This window comes from Natator depressus, chromosome 3, assembly GCF_965152275.1.
Source record: "Natator depressus isolate rNatDep1 chromosome 3, rNatDep2.hap1, whole genome shotgun sequence".
In the NCBI taxonomy this organism is placed as follows: Eukaryota; Metazoa; Chordata; order Testudines; family Cheloniidae; genus Natator; species Natator depressus.
In genome coordinates, this window is record NC_134236.1 from 48,300,939 (window position 1) to 48,326,870 (window position 25,932).

At 42.1% G+C, this 25,932-nt stretch overlaps 1 protein-coding gene across 6 annotated transcripts in view; it reads right to left on the bottom strand.

Moving 5' to 3' along the window:
• HMGCLL1 (3-hydroxy-3-methylglutaryl-CoA lyase like 1) overlaps positions 1 to 25,708 on the bottom strand; it is a 109,970-nt gene extending 84,262 nt beyond the window's left edge. For 5 of the 6 annotated variants that reach the window (XM_074947843.1, XM_074947842.1, XM_074947840.1 and 2 more), the window contains exon 1: positions 25,508 to 25,708. In XM_074947843.1, coding sequence (XP_074803944.1) covers positions 25,508 to 25,621 — 114 coding nt within the window. In that variant the 5' untranslated portion in view covers positions 25,622 to 25,708. The remainder of the gene's footprint in view (positions 1 to 25,507) is intronic. The other variant, XM_074947845.1, reaches the window with a different exon arrangement.
• Between the last annotated feature and the right edge of the window lie 224 nt (positions 25,709 to 25,932).

Sequence of the window (25,932 nt, forward strand, 5' to 3'; positions counted from 1 at the left end):
CCCACACTCACTGAGAATATAAACCTATTTAAATTTGAAGGTAAAAAACTTTCACATCTGCTGCATATTGTTTTTCTTTTTTTAAAAAAAGTTCTTTTCACAAATATGGCAAGGCTTTAGCAAAAAGGGCATACATCTGGGTATTTTCATGATTATCAGGTAATTGTTGTTACATGACAAATGCCACGGCTGAGCTATGAATAAAATTGTGACTATGGCTGAAAATAAGAGCAAAAATGGATTAAATGAACTGAACCTTATATTTAGTGCACAAAAAAATTTCACAGAAAACTTTGGTTGCCATATTTTTTTCCATTCTATGGGCCAAATTCTGTAAATCCTTATTCAGTTCTTATTGTGGCAAGACTTCCATAGAAATCAATGGGCCAAACCCTCAGACCAATTTAAATAGCCCCACACTACTTTGTACTGGGCACTGGGTCAACAATTTCAGAGGATGATGGGAGGGTGGAGAGGACAACAGTTCTGTGGTGGACATTTTAAGGTGGCAACCAAGCAGCGGTACATGGGGGATACAGTAGTATAAGTGGATCCAAGCAGACAAGAGGGGGAGAAAGAAGCAGCTGTCTGGCTAGCATGTGTTTAACAGCTGTGAAAAGAAAGGGGCTGTAGCCTTTCACACTAAATGGCATGCCAGAACTATTTGAATATAATGAAGGACCTTTGGTCTATGAATACTCATTGGGTAGGACAGGATACTGGACAGTTAAGTTCAATGAAGGAAGAAAAGAGGAAATCTACCTCTGTTTGGGGACAGCAAATACATGCAAAGACCAGAACCTAAGAGCATATCCGACCCTTTTCGTCTCTTCCTCCCACTGGGGCTTAGGAGTTACTGCAAGTGCATGGCTTCCATCGGAACATATGTCCAACTTTGTTTCACAACTTTACATGTAATTTATGGGGAACAAATCTGTTCAGTTCAACCTCCACTTCCCCAGTCACAGAGAACCATATGAAGCAGAAGTTATTCAATGCAGCTCTGATTCTGCACATTAAAAAGTGTAAGATTTGAAGAAGACATGTAAGTTCCCCAGCAGTCAATCCACATGACATAAAAAAATCAACGCAAAACAAATAGAAAAGAAAAATGAAATCACACTGTACATTCTGACGGGGTAAAAGAAAGGAGGAGTTTTATAAAACTATACAATCATTTATGTTATACATATAATCAAATATGCATTTTTTTTTGTTTCAAGAGCAAGTGTTGACCTAATCATTTTATACGTCTATGGAATCAGATGCAACAAAATATAAGAAATAGCTATTATAAATATTGAGTAGTTTACTATTTACTGAACTATGTATTGGCTATATTAAATAGTAACGACTACTCAAAGTACATTGTTTGGAATATCAAAAAGGAAATGGTTGACATAAAAGATTAAAAGCCTGGAAAATTTGTTCCCCTATCCCCACGTATAAGGCTTTGCCAAGAGAGAACAAAATGCATATAAAACCACTAAAAAAAAAGTTTGCCTCCTTCAACACAGAAAGCAGCCAAAGATTTTTTTTTCCAAATTTTAGAAAGAGAGAAAAGGACTCACTACCCATCCTGGGACACTGTATGCCAAATTTCTGCATAGACACATTTTTCTCCAAGTTATAAATAGCTGAGAATAGAGGTTTAAACTAAGCCTTAATAATAGCATTATAATCCTCTTAAAATAACCATAATTGTAAACAAATCATATAATAAACCTTCAAATTAAATAAACAGCTCCAGAGTGCCACAGAATTTCCCAACATGAGTTTTGGTTTCTATGGACTTCAGCAGCAAGCATATCATTCTGCTGATTATCTGAATGTCACCCGCTGCTCAGCCAGTATCCCTGGCCTTCTGCTGCCTGTGTGGCACAGAAAATCATAGAAACCTGTTGCTGATTTAGACATTTAGAGCTTTATTTAGCCAACTAAATTGGTGAGGAGGAACACATTCCAGCTACACATTAGCAATACATTCCAGTTTCATATGTTTTATATTTCCAGGCAGTTGTCTTGTGCAATCACAGCGTTCAGCTTTGCCATTTAGTCACAGAGCTGCATTGGGGCGTGACGTGAAGGCACTACACTCCAGAAAGAGCACAAGGAAACATCCTGCAGCTCCCCATTGCAATTCTGCCTGACACTTAAACAAGCTGCACAAGAAGGGTTTGAGGCTCCTTAACTCCGTCCTTTCCCATTGTACCACGAGGGCCAGGCAGAATCCAGCTGTTAGATATTTAGTTCTGGCAGGTTGTGAAATTATGGTCCCCAGCACAAGTCCCCCAATTCTGTGTCCCTCCAGGGTCACTTACTCATCCCTCACTTCTCTCTAAAACTTCAAAGCAGTCTCTGGAGAATGAAGCTTCAAGATTCTCAATAAAGTTAATTCCACTGTTCAAATTCTATTAACATCCTGCTGGAAAATCCCAGTTGAGTTGCCTAAAAGCAAGAGACTATCTAACAAACACTGTAGTTATTCAAGACCAGATTGGTAAATTTGACATTGGGGACTGTAAATTTATAAATTTCCTGCATCTATGTATATGATAGTTCTAAATTAATTTATATCTAGCTACATTCTAAATTTACTATATGTCATCACTAAATATCAGGGCAATGCAACATATCCGTCTAACAATGAGTGGCAATAACAGAGTTATATGGTACCCCCTCAATTCCTTTTTTAATTAAAGGAGATTGCTTTCTCCACAGGCCACAAAATGTGACTCCAATACGAACAGACCACAACAAGGCCACCTAAACAAATATTGCTGAAGTTGTCTGACACTGAGCAGCCCAGAAATATGTAAGGTTATGATGATGGAGGGGAAATAATTGACTAATGAGCTAATGAAGTTGACACAAATAAGCTTATATTTATTACTTTTGTCCAGATTTCTTATTGATTTCCTATTGTCCTACTGAAAACGGTTAGAAGTTTTGCATTAACATTTACTTATAAGAGTGTGTGAGAGCTCATGGAAAAGTATTGAATTAGATATTTCAGGGCATTACTGGAGGAAATGAAGTGTATTCAACTCTTCACCAACTGGATACATGCTAAGGGGATTTCCAGCAGTATTGAAAAGTTCTAAGACTTCCATAGTCATTTCCATTCATCACTCAACTATAACTTCACACATGACAACAATTACTAGACTACAGCAAGACGGTTTAAAACAAAAGACAAACCAGATCAAACATGATATCATTAAATGGCTAATTTATTCCACAGATTCACAATAGTAACCACAGGCATACTTTAGATTGTCAAAATGTAAATACCAATGCTGGGTTAACATCCTAAAAGACGCTGGTTGGTTGATTTAGTTATATTCATACGTACATAGTAGGGCTTCAACAAAGTCAACACAAGCAAGTAAAAACACAAATGATAATGTATAAATAATCAGGAAGATTGACAATTTAGATTTAAAAGTTACAAATGAATCTGCTAATTAAAAACTGCAGAGGATAGAATTCCATTACCGCGCCTTCAAATGGGCAAAAGTCTGACATGCTGAGAGAACAAATGGTAGAGACTGGCAAAGTGACTGCAAGTCAGGGGTTTAATGCACTGAAGCGCTTATGAGAATCAGCTTTTAATGACAATATGATGCTGAAGAGTTAAGAACCTTAATAATCTGAATCAAAACTGTAAATTTCAAGCCGTACATTCAGCCTACATTTTTGGTGGAGCTGATGTACGTACCTGAAAGACTGGACGGGGGAATGAAGACCCAGCAAACCAGCACCCACCACCCATCTCAGTTCAGATCCAACCCCCTCCCCAGCTCAACTCCTGCCACCTCACAACTGCAGCCACCATCAACTCTCCACATATGAGAAGGGCAACAAGTCAAATGCCAGCATTTAAGCAACAGGTCCTAAGGGTTAGTGCAATGCACTAGATTGTAATTCCTGTTCCTTGTCTTTTTTCTGGGGCAATAAACATGTTTCTGATCTCCTTTCAGAGCAACACAAATCAGAAAAGAACTCTGATAAGGTGGATTCTTGGCCACCCACAGCCTATCAATTTTTGATACCTGAAGCCTGGATTTTCAGCAGATGTTCCTTACACTGAAAATTCAGTTTGTTCTGGTTTCAGAGTAGCAGCCGTGTTAGTCTGTATCTGTAAAAAGAAAAGAAGTACTTGTGGCACCTTAGAGACTAACAAATTTATTAGAGCATAAGCTTTCGTGAGCTACAGCTCACTTCATCGGATGCATACAGTGGAAAATATAGTGGGGAGATTTTATATACACAAAGAACATGAAACAATGGGTGTTACCATACAGACTGTTTGTTCCGAAGGTGATCTCATGGTGTCAGATGCCATCAGGTGGTCGAGGGACATCTACATAGAACACATCACCAGCCATTGACAATACCATGGAGTGCCAATGAGAAGCGCAGTCAGGAAAGTAACAAATACTTTCCTCGTGGATTGTATTTTCTAAATGGACAACCTACCTAATTCTTAATTACTGAGGGACAATCTCCACTCGTTGTTATATTTTGCTTTCCACAGCCAAATCTCTGTACAATTTTTAATGAGTGATGTACCCGAGTATTCGGATTCTAATATCTAAACGGTATTGTTAAATCTATTCACCTAAATTTGGGTTATTGCTGATTATGTACTCTATGTATCACATGACTTTAAAAACAAATTTTGTATTTGTAGATAATCTGAGCACTATACCCAGATGTACAGACACTCTTTTCTCAACCGATGTATTATATATATTTTTTAACATTTGCTTTAATAAAAATTTTAAATCTGTTATTCGGCTAAGATTGCGTTTTTATTTACTACGTAATCTGCTTTGATCCGTTTGCTATCACTTATAATCACTTAAAATCTATCTTTCTGTAGTTAATAAACTTGTTTAATGTTTTATCTTAACCAGTGTGTTTTTGAGTGAAGTGTTAAGGAATCTTAGCTCTGTGCACAAAGACCTTTGCATATTTTTCCCACATCGAGGGGGGAGAGAACTAATTTAATGAGCTTGCACCATAGGGATCCCTGTGCAGTGCAAGATGGTATAACTCTGGGTTTATACTCCAGTAGGGGTGCAAGGCTGGGGAGCTGGTAAATTGGTTGGTGCCTTCAGTGTTGGTCCATGAGTGGCTTAGGTAAACTACTCAGGTGACTCAGTTGGGTGTGTGGCACCACCTGCTGTTGTGTTGGATGATAACAGGGCTCAGAGGGGGCTGGTTGTGAGTCACTGGCAGAGCATGGAGAGAGGCCAACCCAGCTGAATAGTTAGGGGCACAGTGGTTCAACAGCTTCCAGGCTTCACTCCAGGGGCACATCCCGTCACAAGGATATTTAGGGAAGAAGTTCTCAGAGGTTTCTAAGTAGAAATGCCAGGTTGGGAAATGGCTAGTGCTGAAGAAGCTAAGGAACCACCTCTGGCCCACTGCATCCAGCAGTGTCCATCTGATGCTGTCAGTTGTTCTTGTGAGCATGCTACCCACTGCTGCTGCTGCACTTTTTCATGGCTTTGACCCACCTTGTGGTGTGGGAAATACGATGATGCATAAGAGATATGAGATGAGACTAAACTTAAATAAAGGCAGTTTCCAAGCAATGAGTGAGGACATTTTTGGAGTGTGTAGGCCTCTGTCCAGAAATAATACACTGGACTTCAGTCTGACAGCAAAATAGAATTATGTCAGTTATACAAATACAGCTCCCCTCATAAAAAAGAGAATTATCTGAAGCAAAATGTGCCACTAACTCACTTTCCACTAACACAGGGAATTATAAAGATATGTGCAGGTCTTTTTCTCACATAATACCCTGTAGGTCTCAGTAATATGCAACAACAGATCTCACATATTAGCAAAACAAATAAGCAGCTTCCATTTATACAAAAGTAAATTTCTGTCAGGCCAAATATAAAATAAAACAATTCCCAAAGGAATTACAGGAGGTAATAGATCCACAAAAGCATGACTTGCAAGAGTCACACAAGGAACTAGGTAAAAGCGTCTTGTTGACTCCCCCACTATTTTGCTTTACACTTGGTCAGAAAGATATCAACTCTACTGTAGCTTCTCTGATAAAACTATCTGATTATATTTTTTCTTGTGAGCTTGGCTGAACCTCGGAATCACATGGAATACACTCAGCCACTCAGAGATGAAGACAAAACATTATAGGGCGTCCAACCTGTCACTTGCCTCATATAACCTATCCCAGTAAGTCAAACTTGAATTCTAAATATGCCATGAACAGTTCATGAGCAACTAGAAAAAATCTGATAGGCTGCTAGAGCAAAAAGGAAAAAGGGACAAACAATGCATAAAGCTCAAGAGCACAATCTCTAGTGAAACACTACTGGTTTTGGATTACATTTCAAACTTGAAGCAGGGCTAATTGTGAATATTTTTGTGGTTCTAACCAAACCACAACGCAGCACTCTCAGCACTCTGAGTGAGCAGAGCAGTAAAGTGAACTTGACAAATTCTCAGAAGCACTATGCGTCAGTTTCAAACCTTTCACTCATTCAGTGGAGCAGTGTTTAGAAAAAGTCCTGGTATGCTCTGCCAATTTATATCAACTTTCTTCCATTGCAGTGGGTACCTGGGAAACATGGTGTATCAAAACATATAATACAGTATATAGAATTAAAAACACTATAAGGATTATAAAGTATATTCTGTTTCAACATATTCGAAAATTCTGTGTATCCATAAAATTCAGCATTGGCTATAGAAACTCAGAGAACCTGAAAACTTTCTATTGCTGTTTCTGTATTTCCCTCTATAGTGACTAAAAGTATTCACGGAAGTACATAGGCACCTAAACCCCAGACTCAGACACTTAAATCCCCGGTTTAGGCATGCAAGTCCCAGTTTTGGCTCCACTGCATTGCACAAAACGCCCACCGAGCCCTGTAGGAACCTAAGTGCACCTAGACTCTATGTTTTTCAGAGTAAACGCTCCCTAGGTGAATCTGTTTCTGCCTCTAGACAAGCACACTGCTGCCTCCCTCTAGGTGTCTAGCCTATTCCCCAAAGCAATCCACAACCCAGGGGCAGACAGGCATTTGACTACCTAAGTCAAATGTGGGAACTGATCCTGTAGGCGTTTTTCAGAGGTTACCTACCAGATTGGATCCCATTCAAAATCTGTGAGGAGGAAGAGAGGGTGTTCCCCACCTTATAACTTTTAAGTGGTTAAAGCACTCACCTGGGATGTGGGAGACCCAGGTTCATTTCTCCCCTCTCTGTCAGAGGAGGAGAAAAAATCTGAACAGGGGTCTCCCATCTCGCAGGAGAGAGCTCTTACTACTAAACTATGGGATATTCTGATGTGCGGCTTGTTCAAATCCTTTCTCTCCTATGGCAAAGAAAGGGATTTGAACCTGGGTCTCCCACATCCCACAAGAGGGCACCAATCACTGGGCTAAATGTTATAAGATGGGCACCTCCACTCCGGCCATTTTGTGTAGAGAGAGGCAGGCACCTAATTCCTCCCACAAGAAATACATTAGGTGCCTAAGCAACCTAGCTCCAGGTGGATTGCTGAATAGAACTAGGTGCCTTCCTGCAGCCTGGACTTAGGCACCTATATCTGAGAGTGTGGAAGGGCTTGGCTACACCCCTCTGGTCGGCAACTCCCACTGGCAAGCTTAGGCAACTCCACCATGGCATGCTGGCTTTTTGAAGAATGCATTCTTAGGCACCTATCTCTTCCCATGCATTGTATAGGGCGCCTAGGCACTTAAGTCAGTATTTTGGATCACAGTGTTATTCTTGCATTTTGTAGGTGCCTGAACATTAGGCCCTGCGGCACTCAGCTTTGTAACACCTCAGTCCGTTTGTGGATCCTACCCTAAATAAGTGAAGACTATTTCTTAACTTCTCACTCTAAAACTGTGACTAAGAACATGAGATTTAATTTCACTTTTACAAGCCTCAGAAGCATCTACTTCTTAAAATCCTTTACTTGTTTCTATATACTATCTAAAGCCTCAATCTCTGCTTGCAGTATATAATGAGCCCCACACCACAGACTGTAAACGTTACATTTCAGAGCTGCCTGTAGTGTCAGCACCAGCAGAAGAATAAACCATGCTTTGAATCCTTCCTCCATGTTTAATTAAAAGGATAACAATGAGTTCTAATGAAGCTTAGGCTTAGCATAATTATAAGCTCTACCAATTCCTTAATATTTTTTTTAAAATAAGTGAAGTGTTGAACATGCTTCTCTGACACACTGCAAAACAGAATGCTTTTCCCACAGCCCCAAAGATTAAACAGATGTTCATTCTTGTTTCCTGATCCATCACCTCCCTTCTCCTTCGTAATGGGCAAGTTCAGAAGAAATGAACCAGGTTAAGAATTCTGGCATTATTTTCTACTATATTATTGCCATGTGAAGTCACATATTGGATGTGACTCAGAAACAATTATTTTAGCTGCACACTTTATACAGGCTACACTCTTGTTTATACCATGGTGACCTCACAACATCACGCCCCTTTCTGACCAAAAGGCACAACTATCACCACTCCTTTGTAAATCGAGTTTTCAGTTGGGCTTCTCCACTGCATACATTTGGTGCAGAATAAAGCAACGCCTGCTCACAAAACCATATTACCCCTGGTATATGCTCTTCATGGTAGTTGCATGTAAAGTGGTAGGCTGGCTTTAAACTGGCCCTATTTCTTTGTTCCTTAAAAACTTTAAATAGGGAAAGACCAGGAGGAGATATCGACCTAGATACTTACCTTGATAGAAAGAAAAGGAGTACTTGTGGCACCTTAGAGACTAACCAATTTATTTGAGCATAAGCTTTCGTGAGCTACAGCTCACTTCATCGGATGCATACTGTGGAAAGTGTAGAAGATCTTTTTATACACACAAAGCATGAAAAAGTACCTCCCCTCACCCCACTCTCCTGGTGGTAATAGCTTATCTAAAGTGACCACTCTCCTTACAATGTGTATGATAATCAAGGTGGGCCATTTCCAGCAAAATCCAGGGTTTAACAAGAACGTCTGAGGGGGGAGGGGTAGGAAAAAACAAGGGGAAATAGGCTTGAATAGAGACTGGGAGTGGCTAAGTCATTATGCAAGGTAACCTAAGTTAATTGTATCCAATTTGCAAATGAATTCCAATTCAACAGTCTCTCGCTGGAGTCTGGTTTTGAAGTATTTTTGTTGTAATATCGCAACTTTTATGTCAGTAATCGCGTGACCAGAGAGATTGAAGTGTTCTCTGACTGGTTTATGAATGTTATAATTCTTGACATCTGATTTGTGTCCATTTATTGGTAGGTATCTGTATTGTGATAGTATTGCCATTTTCAGAGCTTCCATCATCATATTGTAAGTCAGCAGAAGACTAAACATTTGCTGCAGCTGCTCCTTGAACTAGCTTCCAGTGGACATCTGCCTCCCCCATCCTTTACTATTTTAAAAATTAAAAAGTAAAACAACAAACCCTAATTCCAGGATACACTCCTGAGGAAGTCTTTGCTTCAGACCGTATTGAGAAAAAAAGAACTAGTTCATGCTTTACCTCCCAATTCCAAAACATACACCAGTAGTAACGTAATACAAGTACACTCTGACTGATGGTCACACCTGAGACCTAGACTAGTAGAAATTTATTTACTGGAGACTTTTTGTTCAGATGAACTAGTTGAAAGCTACATTTCCAGGCTAATTTATTGTGGTCAGCCGCTTGTATAAGAACTTAGTTAAGAAACAGTAAATATTCAGAGATTGGATACAAATGAAGAGTCATTATTTTATGTATTTACATTAATGTTTTAGAGCAGGGGTAGGCAACCTATGGCACGCGTGTCAAAGGCAGCGCATGAGCTGATTTTCAGTGGCACTCACACTGCCCGGGTCCTGGCCACCAGTCCGGGGGGCTCTGCATTTTAATTTAATTTTAAATGAAGCTTCTTAAACATTTAAAAAAATCTTATTTACTTTACATACAACAATCATTTAATTATATATTTTAGACTTCTAGAAAGAGACCCTCTAAAAACATTAAAATGTATTACTGGCATGCAAAACCTTAAATTAGAGTGAATAAATGAAGACCCGGCACACCACTTCTGAAAGGTTGCCGACCCCTGTTTTAGAGCCTGATTCTCCTCTCACATACAGTGATGTACATCAAGAGTAACTCAACTGAAGTCAATGGAGTTACACTGGAATAAATGTATAAAGAGCTTCAGGCCCTTACAACATCATTCCCTGGGGTAAGCAGATGCTTATTTACAAATTTCAACAATGTAAATTACACAAAGCTTCCCATAGCAAGTAGTATTAATCAAAGCCACTATGGCATGTGCTAGAAATATTAGCAACCACATTGTCAGGGTACACAAAATATATCCACTAGCAGCTATTCAAATCTATTCATTTTATGATTGTGCCCTCAAATTTGCTAAATGCAAGCTCTGGTGCACCACCAAGAGGAGAAAGAGCCAAAGGTGCATGCCTTCCACTGACTCAGCCCAGCTACATGTCTTCAAAGTCAGTCCACAGAAACTGACCATGGGCAGCCAGTGAACTGGCCCTTTGGGAAGGCTAGCCCTCAGCCGCTCCCCTTCTGCCCAAGACTCCTCCCCTTCCCCTCCCACTCCCCCTCCTGTTCTGCCCCTTCTCCCCTGAAGAAGCCCAAAGCATCCCCACTGTGGCCCCCGGCCCCAGCGCTGGGCAGCATGGCCGCAGCACCCCAGTGTGCCAGGCAGCCAGGCGGCATGGCTGCAGTGCCGGGCAGGCAACACGGCCCAAGCACCAGCCACCCCGAGACCCCACTGCAGGTTGGCCTGGGCCAGGCCACAACGCCGGGAATGGGAGGAGGAGCCTGAGGGTGGAGCATGGGAGGGGCCATGCCCCGCTGTTTGGGGAGGCACAGCCTCCCCCAGCCTATGATACCCTCCACCACCCATGGAACTGACAGCAAGAACACTCCAGCCCCCAATAGTCATGACAAGGCAGAGATTGAAGAGCAGCTAACCCTAACTAGGTCTGCATTAGAAAGGGCCCATAGATGATATAAGGGATTACAGACTGTAGTAAAATTGAAATATATATTTTCAGTAGATGGTGCTTTACCTCTTCCTATTCCCCTAAATGTTTCCCCTCGCTAACAAGCAGCATTTCTTCCTTAACGAAGTTGAGCTGCAGCCAGTTCACTTTCATCCACATCCCTATCTTGGTCAGAGACTGGAAAAGTAATTAGACTCTGCCATCTGGGTTTGATTAAAAGGATACATAAAACTGAGAATCAACAGCATACTGATGACACTTAGCCAAAATCTCCCACAATTTCCCCTACTGTTATTTACAGTACATAATGCTATTGGTGTGCATGGTGCTTTACAGGCAAGAAAGACGACGAAGATCTAGAAGAAATAGTGCCCTTTCATACACATTGGAAAGGAGATCGATTTCACAAGACCTCACAACTGAGAGCCCTCAGAGAGGATGACCAATTTCTCAAGCACCACCCATTGATATCTCAAAGGGAAAACATGAACACACTAAAGAGCCACTCCAACCACTCCACTAGATCCCAGAGATGAATCAATTACATCTCATGGTCAATGGTACTGAAAGTTGTTGATACAGCTAATGAATTTAACATGGACACCTCACTTTAGGACATCACTCATGTTAATATCCAAAGATAGCAAAAGTCTAATGTCCATTTACTTAAGCATGGTTGGCACCTTGTCTGCCAGCATAGCTTGTAAGCTGTACATGTCACCATTAAAAAAAACAATTCACATTTGCGAACTACTACCAGTTATTTCCTAGTCTGAATGTAGGGAGGAAACAGTGGTATCTTGAACACCACAATGTGCTCAGAACAGGAGAATGATAACATTTTTAAATGGTGACCATGCGAGCCACCAATATGAGTCAACAATGTGATGTGGCTGTGAAAAAGGCGAATATCATTCTGAGGTGTATTAACAGGAGTGTTGAATGTAACACATGGGACGTAATTGTCCTGCTCTACTCGGCACTGGTGAGGCCTTAGCTAGAGTTCTGTGGCCAGTTCTGGATAACTGCACTTTAGGAAAGATGTGGACAAATTGGAGAGATTCCAGAGGAGAGCAACAAAAACAATATGAGGAAAGGTTAAAAAAAACAGGGCATGTTTAGTCTTGAGAAAAAAAGACTGAGGGGGACCTGATAACAGTCTTCAAGCTAGTTAAAGGCTGTTTTAAAGAAGATGGTAATCAACTATTCTCCATGCCCACTCCAGGTAGGACAAGGAGAAATGAGCTCAATGTGCAGCAAGGGAGATTTAGGTCACATATTCGAAACAAATTTCTCACAAAAAGTAGTTCAGCTCTGGAACAGGATTCCAAGGATGGATGTGGAATTCCCATCACTGGAGGTTTTAAAAAACAGATTGGACCAACACCTGACAGGGATGGTCTAGGTTCACTTGGTCCTGCCACAGTGCAGGAAGCTGGAATTTATGACTTCACAAAGTGCGTTCCAGCCCTTCATTTCTATGATTCTAGGGTTCTATGTATAAGCATATTCAGTGAAAATGTTTTGCTGCCTTTTAAACTGTTAATAATTAGGGTTAGTTGAAAATTTTCTAAGTTTGCAATTTTAATGATTTTCTGCAGTCAAAATTTCAAGACTTTGAATAAAAGGACAACACTTCAACTATTTTTTTGTGAAAAATGTATCCAATATTTTGATCAGCTCTACTAACAATTATCCATTTTACGTTATATTGACTGGTAAATGGATTCATAATTGTATTTGAGATTACTATTGCATTGGGTAAATTATTGTATTGCTAAAGAAAATAACACAACATTTTCAAAATGAGCTGTAACATTTTTAATCAGCTAAATCTGGGTGAATCCGGGAGTAAATGAGCCTGGATCGGGCTGGGGGTGGCAGGGAGAGGCTGGGGAAGGAAACAGCCTGTGATTTTCATGGGAGACTGGAACTGGCTTTGAACGGAGATTGGGACTGCAAGCCAGGAGGGGCAGAGAAATCTAGGAATGATTGCACCAGGAGACTGGGCCTGGGAAACAGGTGTGGGGAGACTGAAACTGGCTAGAAAATATATGTGATCATATAATTAAAGATTATACCATAATGCATTTGCACAAGGGGACTGAACTGAGGTTGCACAGGCAACCTTAAACTTGGGCAGCAAAGCCAAGTCATTACTAGTTAAAGATCTTTGGCTGGGTTCTCAGGTACACCATGATGTGCACCTCGGGGTTGGGGAGATCCAAAGTTGGCATTGTTGCCACCTTTCCATTCCCTGCAGTCCTGCTAGCCAAGAGCCCACTTGACCCTAACATTGTTCTAAATTCTGCTGGTTGGTAACAGCAGTTACACCAGCAGGGATCAGTAGAGCACATGGCACTCCAATCATGCCCTGTGCTACTCTTAAAATGCCCTGAAATTCCCCTTATGCCAGAAGATGGGAGAGGAGCCAAGAGACAGTTTCACATTGTCTGGAGATTCCTCTGTGCAAGGGGGATCGCCAGGTGGCTGTTTGTACCTTTCAGGCACAAAGGAGACAGAGCAGGGCCAAGGAAATTCCCAATCCTATCTTTCTCTCTCATACTAATAAATTCTTCACCCAAGCTGATTTTCTTTATATGACGCCAACATGCAGTTCTCAATTCAAACTATGTTTTCAGGTTTTTATAAATTCTGCTGTGATCAGCTATTCATTCTGTTATATCTTTTTCCTAATCCTTATTTTTCACATAATATACCTCCATCACTTACCTTCCTCACCCTGATTTCTCACATACTAACACCTATAGTTAATCGCATTTTAAACTTGCATTAAAATTAAACCCTAAAACCACTTATAGTTCCTTTCCAGATGCTGCTGTTGATTTTTTTCCCTATGGGTTCCACCTAACGTTCCATGAATGTCCTCTGGCACTTCAGACCACATCTCTTGCATTCAAAAGTTTTTAAGCTTTTTTCCCCCTAAGAAACTCATAAAATAACACCTTTATTTCCACACAAAACAGCTAACATCTGTGGCCAAAAACATCCGAACAAAGAAGAAATTTCTACCCAGCATAGTTTCATGTTGATATACCTTTTAGCCATTTTTTGTATGCAATTAATCAATTTCTTTCTCACCAGAACTATTAAGAACCAGTCTCTTTCATGTAAATATTTAATATGGACAATAACTTCAGATGCAGCATAACAATTCAAGTAGATTTCATTAATTCACATTTCCTCCCCACATAAAGTAAATCTCTACTTAGCAAGGAAATCATCTAAAGAGATGTATAAGCTACCACAAAATACTTTCATAAAGTACAGTTTTTCTTCATATCAACTGCAGTTTCTTTGGTATTTCTTGTATCAGCACCAGAATTTTCTTTGTGTACAGGACTAAAATCTTAATCAAACATCAATGTCTATGTTTGACCCCAGTCCAAGTTTTAAAAGTCACTAGTTGATCACTCCCAACTATATGATCTTATGATTAAAAAGTAACCTTCAAAAATCACCCTTGACATCATTTTTATTGAAATGTTGATCATGCAAAGTTCCTCAAGTTTTTAGGACACAAGGTTGATATTACTTTTAAGGGAGAAACTGGTGTACAGATCTGTACTCTGTGCCAAACCGCTGGAAAATAAATACTCAGATGCTGCTTCAGACTCTCATATTTAATACACTGTTGATTATCTATTCACAATCTGCTTTGCCACCCTCATATTGTAAGATAGAAAGTATTATGTTCCACTACGGAACTTTTTAAATGTAATGCCTTCACAGCACTTTGAGATCCCTGAATAAAAGGCACTATACAAATGGGTAGCATTAATACAATAGTAATAAATATTTTCCCTTTTACTGTATAGCCAACATGCTAATTAAGCTTTATTGTTATTTAGAAGAACATAAAACAGTCTGATTTTATCATAGAATTACAGATCTATAGAGGCTATTATCTCCAAGAAGGGCCAAATAAGCCCATAAATTAATCAATCATTTTCAAAGCCCAGATATTATACTGAATTTTTTCTATCCAATTAGATGTTCTGATGGACCCTTTCCACATAAATTCAGATGTGATGGACTGTCTCTATGATTCTCCAAACCAGTATTTTTCTGTTTCATTATTTCCTCCAGATTAGTAGTTACTTTGAATAAACTAAACAGTACCACTTCTAATACTTAAGTGGGTGGCTTGAAAAATGTTCTTTCATTATAATGCAGACACGTCAATGTCCTCATGAGCATTGTGATGAGTATGGGGGCATTGTCTACTATTTCAAATACACTTTTCAAATCCTCCTGAGCAAATATACAAAACCCCACATCCTCTTTAATACAGATTGTCTGCCTCTTCGTATTTTTTTTTCAGCATACACCTGGGAGAAGAAGAATGTTAAAGAAAATAGTGGACCTTTGTTAAATGAGGAAGGGAACTAAATGATGGAGGACCCAACAAGGCCTGAAGTTCTAAATAACTACTCTTCTGAAGACCCCTACAGTTTCCTTAAACTTAACTCCTTCCATAGTAGACACACTGTGACAGACTGCTAGCAGCAGAACCCTGATCACTAAGGGAATTGCAAACAGAGCTGATTACAGGATTAATCAGAGGCAATTAACAAGTTATGGTGAGATTGGTGACACTTGGGGGCAATGATTGGGCTAATGAGGTAATTAGCCCAATAAGGGAAGATATACAATTAGCAGGACCAGGAAGTAAGGAGGGAGCTCAGAAAGTGAGCTGGGTGTAGAAGAAAAAGCAGGGTAGAAGGATCCTTATGACATGTGCTGTACTATGTTCTGCGATGGTAGGAATCTAAAGATTAAGGATACACATGAGGAAAAGAAGTGGATTGTGTGTCTATTGTGAGTATGAGACAACCCAAACAGGTTAGGCAGCGTGGCACACTGAGTAACTGAGGGAGCACTCTGTTGATATGTAGGGTCTTGTCTGTGATCTTAACCCTCCTGGTTGAGAAAGGAGCCTTCAGCTGTGATCTACACTTGGCCATGGGATCCGGATACGAAGGATGAGATGCTGCACTGACTAACTGAACAACAAAAAGAGATGCGGAAGACCCAGCAGAGAGGCAAGCACTTGGGGGTCAGCAGGCAGAACAGCAAAAGTCAAGTAAAGACAGAAAAATAAAATTAAGTACATTAGATGCAAGAAGACTGCCAAAAAATTATTGGGGCCACTGAACAATCGAGCTAAAGAAACAAACAAGAAGACATTTGGAGAAGCTAAATTAATTCTTTCCATCAACCTTCACTACAGAGGATGTAAGGGAGATTCCCACACTTAAGCTATTCTCTTTAGGCGACAAATCTGAGGAACTGTTCCAGACTGAAGTGTCAATAGAGGAGATTTAGAACAAATTGATGTATTAAACAGTAATAAGTCACCCGGCCAGATAGTATTCACCCAAGAGTTCTGAAAGAACTCAAATACAAAAATGCAGAACTACTAACTGTGGTATATAACCTATCGCTTCAATCAGCCTCTGTACCAGATGACTGGTGGATAACTAATGTAAAGTGTATTTTTAAAAAAGACTCCAAAGATGAGCCTGGCCATTACAGGCGAGTAAGCGTAACTTCAGTACCAGACAAACTGGTTGAAACTATAGTAAAGAACAGAATTGTCAGACACACAGATGAACACAATTTGTTGGGGAAGAGTCAACATGCCTCAACAATCTACTAGAATTCTTTGAGGGTGTCAACAAAAATGTGTACAAAGGTGATCCAGTAGATATAGTGTACTTGGACTTTCAGAAAGCCTTTGATAAGGTCCCTCTCCAAAGGCTCTGAAGCAAAGTAATGAGTCATGGGATAAGAGGGAAGGTTTTCTCGTGAATCAGACACTGGTTAAAAGACAGGAAACAAAAGATACGAATAATGATAAGTTTTCACAATAGAGAGAGGTAAGTAGCGCAGTCCCCCAAGGATCTGTACTGGAACAACTGCTGTTCAACACATTTGTAAATGATCTGGAAAAAGGAGTAAACAGTGAGGTGGCAAAGTTTGCAGGCGATACAAAAATTACTTAAGATAGTTAAGACCAAAGCTGACCACAAAGAGTTACAAAGGGATCTCGTTAAATTGGGTGAGTGCACAACAAAATGGCAAATAAAATTTAGTGTTGATAAATGCAAAGTAATGCATATTGGAAAACATAATCCCCAACCATACATACAAAATGATGGGGTCTAAATTAGCTGTTACTACTCAAGAAAAAGATCTTGGAGTCATTGTGGAGAGTTATCTGAAAACATCTGCTCAGTGAGCAGTGGCAGTCAAAAAAACTAACAGAATGCTAAAATAAAAGGAGTACTTGTGGCACCTTAGAGAAGGTGCCACAAGTACTCCTTTTCTTTTTGCGAATACAAACTAACACAGCTGTTACTCTGAAACCTAACAGAATGCTAGGAACCATTAGGAAAAGGACATATAATAAAATAGAATATATCACAATGTCATAAAATATGTCATTATATAAATCCATAGTATACCACACCTTGAATACTAAGTGCATTTCTGGTCGCCCAATCTCTAAAAAGATATATTAGATCTAGAAAAAGTACAGAGAAGGGCAACACAAGTGATTAGGGGTATGGAACTGCTTCCATATGAGGAAAGATCAAAAAGAGCTGAGACTGTTCCTCTTAGAAAAGAGATGACTCAGGAGGAATATGTTAGAGGTCTATAAAATCATAAATGATGTGGAGAAAAAGTGTAATTTACCCCTTCACATCATACAAGAACCAGAGGTCACCCATTGAAATTAACAGACAGCAAGTTTAAAGCAAACATAAGGAAGTACTTCTTCACATAACGCACAGTCAACCTGTGGAACTTGTTGCCAGGGAACGTTGTAAAAGCCAAAAGTATAACACGATACAAAAGAGAATTACACAAGTTCATGAAGGATAGGTCCATCAATGGCTGCCAGAAGCTGGGCCTGGATGACAGGGGATAAATCACTCAAATTGTCCTGTTCTGTTCACTCCCTCTGAAGGATCTGGCATTGGTCACAGTCAGAAAACAGGATACTGGGCTAGATGGACCATTGGTCTGACCCATTATGATCATTCTTATGTGTTTATATTCTTAACAATAGCAGGCCTTACAGGAATTCATCAAAAAGCATTGTCAGATACAGTAGAGGTTTGGGAATGCTAATCAAGGAACTGGAGATTGGGCAGTGGGCCAAAAATTATGTAAAATGGCCCAGGGGATGACCCTGATGCCTTCTTGATAACACTTGAGCAGGAAGCTATGAGTGGCTATAAGACAAAGGTATGTCGGTGCTGCAACTAGCCCCTTACCTGACCGGTGACAGGACCAAGTGGGTTATATGGCTCGAAGCAAACAACAAACCAAGAACTGTGACACACTGAAGGCTGCTATTCTGGATAGGGTGGGCCTGTTGGCAGAGAAATACCCTCAAAAATACAGGGCAGCTAAATGGAACAGTGGGAACGTCCCCAGGTGATATCACAAAAATGATCAGACTGGACCAATCATTGGTGGAGGCCAAAAAGACTGGACATGGAGGCCACAAGGGACTCAATTATTCTGAAATAGTTCATACAGAGCCTCCCCAAGGCTGCAAAAGTCTGGGTCCAAAAGCACCAGCTGGAGTCTCAGGAGACTGCTGTAAAAGTTCAGAGTATACAGAGGCAAACTTTCCAAGGAAAGAGCTCCACCCACCCACTCCCCAGAAAGGGAGCGGGGGGAAAGTTTGAGGAGCCACAGCCATCAAAGCCTGGGAAGGCTATGCCAGAGGCAAACAAAGGTGCCCAAGGGTGCCCCTTAGCACCTGCCCAATGGTGTTATCAACACGGGAGCAAAGGATATATAAAGAAAGACTGCCCCATACATGGACTATGGGCTTGCAGAATTCTTTGGGTGGACAGGCATAAAAGATGGGCCAGAGATAAAGACAATTCCCATCAACATGGGCTGGAAAACCACAAAGGGCGTTGTGGACTTTGCTGCGGTGTATTCCCTGGCACCTTGGTCAGGCTGCAGTGGCAATAGAATGGGGTAATGATTACAATTAATTGTGTCCTTCAGGAAAGGAACACTTATCAAGTGGTGGTTGTTCCACTGGAAATAGAAGGGAAGTTCAAGTGTTAGAGAGTAGGAGCTGTGATGCAGTAATGATAGGAATGAACTGGTCTCCATTTTCCTTAAAAAACAGAGTGGAGGACTGAGAGGGGATCCCTGGTGGCTGGACCAGTGTAAAGAACAGTCGGTAATACACCCTCCAGGTAACAGTCCAAGAGCACTGTTAAATAACCCTACACACAAGTCAACAAGCTCAAAGAGGATCAAAATGCTGGAGAACTTGGGAGGTGGAAAAGTACTCAAGAAAGGAGCAATAGATCTGGGAGTAATGGATCTGAAACACCTAGCGGAGAAGGAGGGTGGAAGCTCAGCCGACTTCCAGGTGGAGTAAGCCAAGGGCAAAGACCAAGATGGAAAATATACTAAGGAGGGAGAGATGGAGTCAGATAATGAGGCATTGGAGGGATCTTACCCATATCAGCCCTTGCCTGGGGCACGGCAAGTCAAGGGAAGAGACAAATCCTGATGTGGGTATAAACCAGGGGCAAAGTACTCTGTAGGAAAGACCCATGGGATGTGAATTGTGTGATAACATATGGCCCAAGGTGGAAATATGGGGCAAACCACCCTTGGAATGAACTTTTTGTGGCAGGGGGCCCCCAATGGTAGCCCATGGACTTCCAGTTGGAAAAGGCACAGAAAGACCTGGTAGAACCCCATCCGACCCTTACCCTCTTTGTGGGGATGAGCAGGAGGGCACCCACCCCAGGAAGCAATAAAAGGTCTCAAACAAAATAAGTGGGGAAGATATGTGACAGAGTGCTACTGTAGCACCCTGGTCATTTAGGGAATTGCATAAACAGAGAAGATTACAGGTTTAATTGGAGGCAATTAACTTGTTATGGTGAGACTGTTGACACTTGGGGGTAATGACTGGGCTAATGAAATAATTAGCTCAATAAGAGAAGATATACAATTGGCAGGACCAGGAAGTAAGGGGGGAGCTCAGAAAGTGAGCTGGGTGTAGGAGAGAAAGCTGGGTGGAAGGCTCCTTATCACACATGCCTGTACTATGTTCTGCGATGGTAGGAATCTAAAGATTAAGGATACACATAGGGAAAAGAAGTGGACTATGTGTATATTGTGAGTAAGAGACAACGCAAACAGGTCAGGCAGCACGTCACACCAGGTAGCTGAGGGAGTGCCCTGTGACACACAAATTACTTTCAGCTTCTACAGTTGGCTACTTCAGAGCTCTACCACCTGGATATAAAATATTTATGCTGTGAAATGGCAACAAACAAAACAAACAAACAAAAGGAACAAGCACTCCACTCATTTCAGCTTTACCATTGGATTGTATCTAAAATCTAGTTTCTATCTGTTCACTTGAAAACTGAAATTCAGCCACAAGCCCTAGATAAGGGATCGGCAACCTTTGGCATGGGGCCCGCCAGGCTAAGCCCCCTGGTGGGCTGGACCGGTTCGTTTACCTGCGGCTTCCACAGGTTCGGCCGATCGCAGCTCCCACTGGCCAATGGGGGCTGCGGGAAGCAGCAGCCAGCACATCCCTCGGCCCACGCCACTTCCCGCAGCCCCCATTGGCCTGGAACAGCAAACCGTGGCCAGTGAAAGCCGCAACTGGCCGAACCTGTGGATGCGGCAAGTAAACAATCTGGCCCGGCCCACCAGGGGGCTTACCCTGGCAGGCCGCGTGCCAAAGGTTGCCAATCCCTGCCCTAGATACAGAATGAATCCTTGAGCCTGCACAGCCAGCCAGCCGTATCACCAAAAAAGTGGAGTCACCCTACTTCCTCCAATGGCTGCAAAACCTTTTTGCATTAAAGCCCAGGGGAAAATGAGTCAGTGACCTCAATCACTTTGGGATTTCCTACCTCGTTTGCCATGCATCAAAGGCTTCATCTCTTACGAATCAAGCTCATTAGAAAGAGAGAGGCAGGTCATTAATAGTGATCTTTATTATTACCATTTATGAGTCACCTACTTGTCACTGCCATTTTAAGCACAGTACCAAATGGTGATTAAGCAAAATTTCTCTCTCATAAGATAAATAAGACATAACAAAATGTTGCCTGAGGACACCTCTCTGTCTGGACAGTTGCCAATTCTTACTGTAGACAATGTAGCTTATAAACTTTCCCTGTTGAACCCACAGCTATTCTCATTCATAGGAAGAAAAGGAGTGGACGCCAAGAGAATCATGGCTTATCATCACTTCTGAAACACTCATATGGGACCATATACGGCTGCTTTTGAAGTCAGTGGCAAAACTTGTATTTACTTCAACGATAATCTGATTTGGCTGTCGATGACTGTGGGCAGGTCATTTAATTTCAATGTGCCTCAGTTAACCCACATAGAAAATTGAGTGAAAAGAAGGATTTCAAGCTGTCCCAGTGTTTTAGTGCAATGAATTGCCATAGTGGGGGTGTCTGAAATCAGTCTCTCTCTCCTTGGGCTGGAAAGAGAGAAAACGAAGATCACTTTGCCTGCATGTACTCTTAGAGGGAGGTGGAGGTGCAACAAATCAAAGGACAGGATATCATCAAAAAAACAGATGAAGTGTCTGAGTAGAAATTTCCTATATGTTTTTTTTATTCCCAAATTTACAAAGCAATATCTATAAAATTCTTTACAGTGTTTCTAGCTATATTATATAGCCCTAAAGCCAGCTAATACTCTCTATGTAATATAAATCTGTAACTGCTAAAATGTTTCAGTTATCTTTCCTCTATTTCCAACAAACTAGCATAAAAGAGTGAAGTTGATGGCTCCACTGAGACAAACTTCCTTGCAATTTATTATCAGGCTCTTAATATCCCACATCCTGTTTGGCATCTTCAGCCTCCTTGTTCTTTGGTTCTTCCAAGACCTTATTCTCTCCCTCTTTACCTCTCCACCCTTACCCCATCCACCAACATTATTATTATGCTCTTATTTCACAGCATGAAGTCTATCATGCTTTGTCTACTGGCTTGAGCATGAAATTATGCAGGCAAAATTTCATTGGCTTCTAGGGGAGTTTTGCCTGTATAAGGAGGGATTAAAGTAAAGGAATGTGGAGAGGAGAATAGCTCCCCCCTCCTTTGCATAAAGCAGAAAGCTCCTTCTCTTCTCTTTTCTTGGGTCCCAATTCTAGAAAACACCTAACCATGTACTTAAATCCATTCCTATCCAGGAAAGTAGTATGAGTGGGATTTTCAAAAGCATTCAGCATTGGCCTAACCTTACTACCACTGAAATAAAAAGGAGTCTAAAATGTAGTATTTGAGTGTCAGGATGAGTTAAAGGCATGAATGAAATTATTCCACTTATCAATGCAGAAGTCATTCAGAGACATTTAAGAAGATATGGGACCCTAATCTGAGTTTGAAATGGGCTACAATTTCATTTTTAAATGTTATGTTGTTTACTGTAATGTTTATACGGTAGTCCATTGTAAAGGTTTTATTTGGTTTACCTAAGTATTAACATTGTTTGATGCCTTTATAGGTATACTTATGCTTTATATTTATTTTAAAACTGTGCAGAAATGATCGTGCTTGGAAATCTGCAACAAACCAAGGCCCCAATCTGACACAGTACCCCATTGATTTCAAAAGGGACTCACACAGGTGCAAGAGTCCACCTGTGCAGGGGGACTTGCAGGGTTGGAGCCCAAATCTGGTCGAGGTTTCTTAATGGTCAATCCTTCAATTTTACTGTAGACAAAATTAACTTGGAAGTCAACGCAAGTTCTGCCTGCTTTGGGAATTCAGAACTGGTAAATAAGATGGAAGAACTTTGACCTATGAAATTAATATCCTCTATAAAATATTGAACTCATTAAACAATTGGAAATATGGTTGCCTTTAAAAATACACAAGAACAAAAATAATTTTGTGCTATGAAGACAAAGACATCTGGCTTCTTTTCTGTCTCATGGAAACACGCTTATTATGCAATTTTCAGCAGATCAAATAATCTGAATGCAAAGCATGATATATTTATTGTGTATAATAATTGTCAAAAATAATTACTGTGTTTGTAGTAGCTTTGACAGCATTATTTTATAATTCTTCTTAAAATAAATAAATGTACAAATCCCAAAACAATCTAAATAAATACTCTCAATTACAGGCTACTTTAGATCTGAGATGTTGTGATCTCACGTCACCTCTCCTACACTTCAAGGAGAAGTCAGTAACATTTTGGTTAATTTTGGTTTCCAACTCTAGGAACAAGTGGTAAGCCCTAATCCATTTCTGCATGCTGCACTCGAGGAAAAGGCAAACAATATAAACATATCTGGCAATCACAGAGCTCTGCAGGTAGAATGAAACCAGACTATCCCTTCACAAATTGAATGCTGACCAATTACCAGCCCCCAATAGCAAGTGGTAGTGAGGAAAAGCAGCTCATACAGGACTCCAGCCACCATTTTGGGCAAGTCTACGCTACAAAATTAAGTTGACATTAGTTGTGTTGAGTTACAGCCACCGCAGTAATTAAACTGCTTTTGCATGTCCACACTATGCTCCTTGTGTCAGCGGTGCACATTCTCACCAGGAGCACTTGCACCAATTTAACTGTCTGTGTGGGGCACTGTGGGATGGCTTCTGAAAAGCAGCAACAGTTGATGTAAGCAATGCAGTGTCTACACTGACACTGCATCCATAGGCGCCGACTCCATGGGTGCTTCAGGACTGGAGCACCCACGGGGAAAAATTAGTGGGTGCTCTGCACCCACCAGCAGCCAAGCTCCCCCCTCCTCACCTCTTTCTTCCAACCCTGAGCACACCACGTCCCCGCTCTTCACCCTTCCTCCCAGAGCTTGCTGCCGCCCCACCGCCCAACAGCTGTTTGGTGGCGCTTAGGACTTTCCAGGAGGGAGGGGGAGGAGCAGGAAAGCAGCGCATTCGGGGAGGAGGCGGAGAAGAGGCGAGGCAGGGACTTTGGGGAAGGGGGTGCAATGGGGGCAGGAAGGGGAGGAACTTTGGGGAAGGGCTGAACGGGGGCAGGGCGGGGGAATGCAGGGGTGGGGCCGGGCTAGTGGTTGAGCATCCACCAGGAAAAGGGGAAGTCGGTGCCTATGATTGCGTCAACCTAACTACATCGACTTAAGTGCTATACCTCATGCAGAGGTGGAGTTAGTAAGTCAGTGTAGTAGGCAAGTTACGAAGGTGGGAGCTACATTTTAGTGTAGATTCTTACAGAGTTTGGTCGATGTAAGCTGCTTACATGCAAGTCTGAACAAATGTAGCTATAGAAACTAAAACTAGGGTTGCAAACCCTCCAAGATTGTCCTGGAGTCTTTAATTAAAGGTTATGTCAGTGATGAAACCTCCAGGAATTCATCCAGCCGAAATTGGTAAACCTAACTAAAACTGAAAGAGCATATTGGTAGCAGAAAGAAAAGAAGTACTTGTGGCACCTTAGAGACTAACCAATTTATTTGAGCATAAGCTTTTGTGAGCTACAGCTCACTTCATCGGATGCATACATGATAAGTATGCATCCGATGAAGTGAGCTGTAGCTCACGAAAGCTTATGCTCAAATAAACTGGTTAGTCTCTAAGGTGCCACAAGTACTCCTTTTCTTTTTGCGAATACAGACTAACACGGCTGCTACTCTGAAACATATTGGTAGCGTGGCCCCACAAAAGTGGCTGCCATGGTAGATGTCTTCCACCTTCAGTTTTACAGGAATTCTTCCACTTTTGGGGCAGTCTATAAATGGAGGGGAGGGATTTTTTTAAAAAAGAAAATCCTCATGGATTGTGTCTTTTCCCCCTGTATAGTGCCACCACCACCCTGAAAGGAGACTGCATATGCTTAGCAGTGATGCTAATAAAAGAACAGTAGTTTAAAATATCAAATCAATAATAAACAACCAATCAACCAGTCTTATACGTGTTTCCCTGGTAGGTAGTCTGGGTCTACTAATAGGCACATTTACAGAGGCCTTCAATGTCTCATATATTGAATTTAATTTTCCTCTTTATTTTACTTAAAACTTTGCTTCTGGTTGGGGGGAGGGTTGAAATGCTGCAGGCTGACTGCAGTAGGTAGGATAGGTGGGACCACTAGAGAGGGATAGGAAGGGCAGCAGGAGAGTGATCAGAAGGTGATGGGGGTGGGGGGCAGCAGGTGTAATAGCAGCTGGCTGGGGGTGGGGACAGTAGGGGAGTGCCCAGAGGACAGCAGGCAGATGGGTGGGTGTTGGGGGGGGGGGCTGCAGGCTGGGGAGTGGGGGTGGGAGGAGGCAGCTGTCAGGTGAGAGGGGGCAGCAGGCAGGGAAGGGAGGGGGGCTGTTGCTGGAGAACGCGCCCCGGCAGCCCACGGATGCTGCAGCTCCACCTGCCCCAAGTCCTTCCCTCCCTGCCCGCCTCAGGCCCGGCTGGTGGCGGTACCTGCCCGGGATGCAGAGCAGGCGGCGGCGCGGCCGGCTCCCCGATCCAGAGCTGCTCCTTGAGGAGGTGCTGATAGCTGAGGCAGTGCTTCAGCGCGGACGGCACCGTGCCCATGGCCCGGCCCCGGGGCGCTCCTTCCGCGCCTGCCGCCCAGCCGCAAGGTCAGCGCATCCCCCCCACGCCGCCGCCCGCAGCCCGGCCAGACCCGGCGCCCGCCGCAGCCAGTGGCTGGAGCCCGGGCCTGAGGAGCGCGTGTGATTGGCGGAGAGCTGGGGAAGCCTGCATCCCCGCCTCGCCCGCTCCCGACGCGGCTGCGGCAACAGTCTCCCGCGCGTGGCCGTGGCGCCGCCAGGGAGCCGGCTCCGGCCAGCCGCGCCGCTCCCTGCAGCACGGCGCAGGGGGGAGCTGCTGCCGCCGCCGCCCCG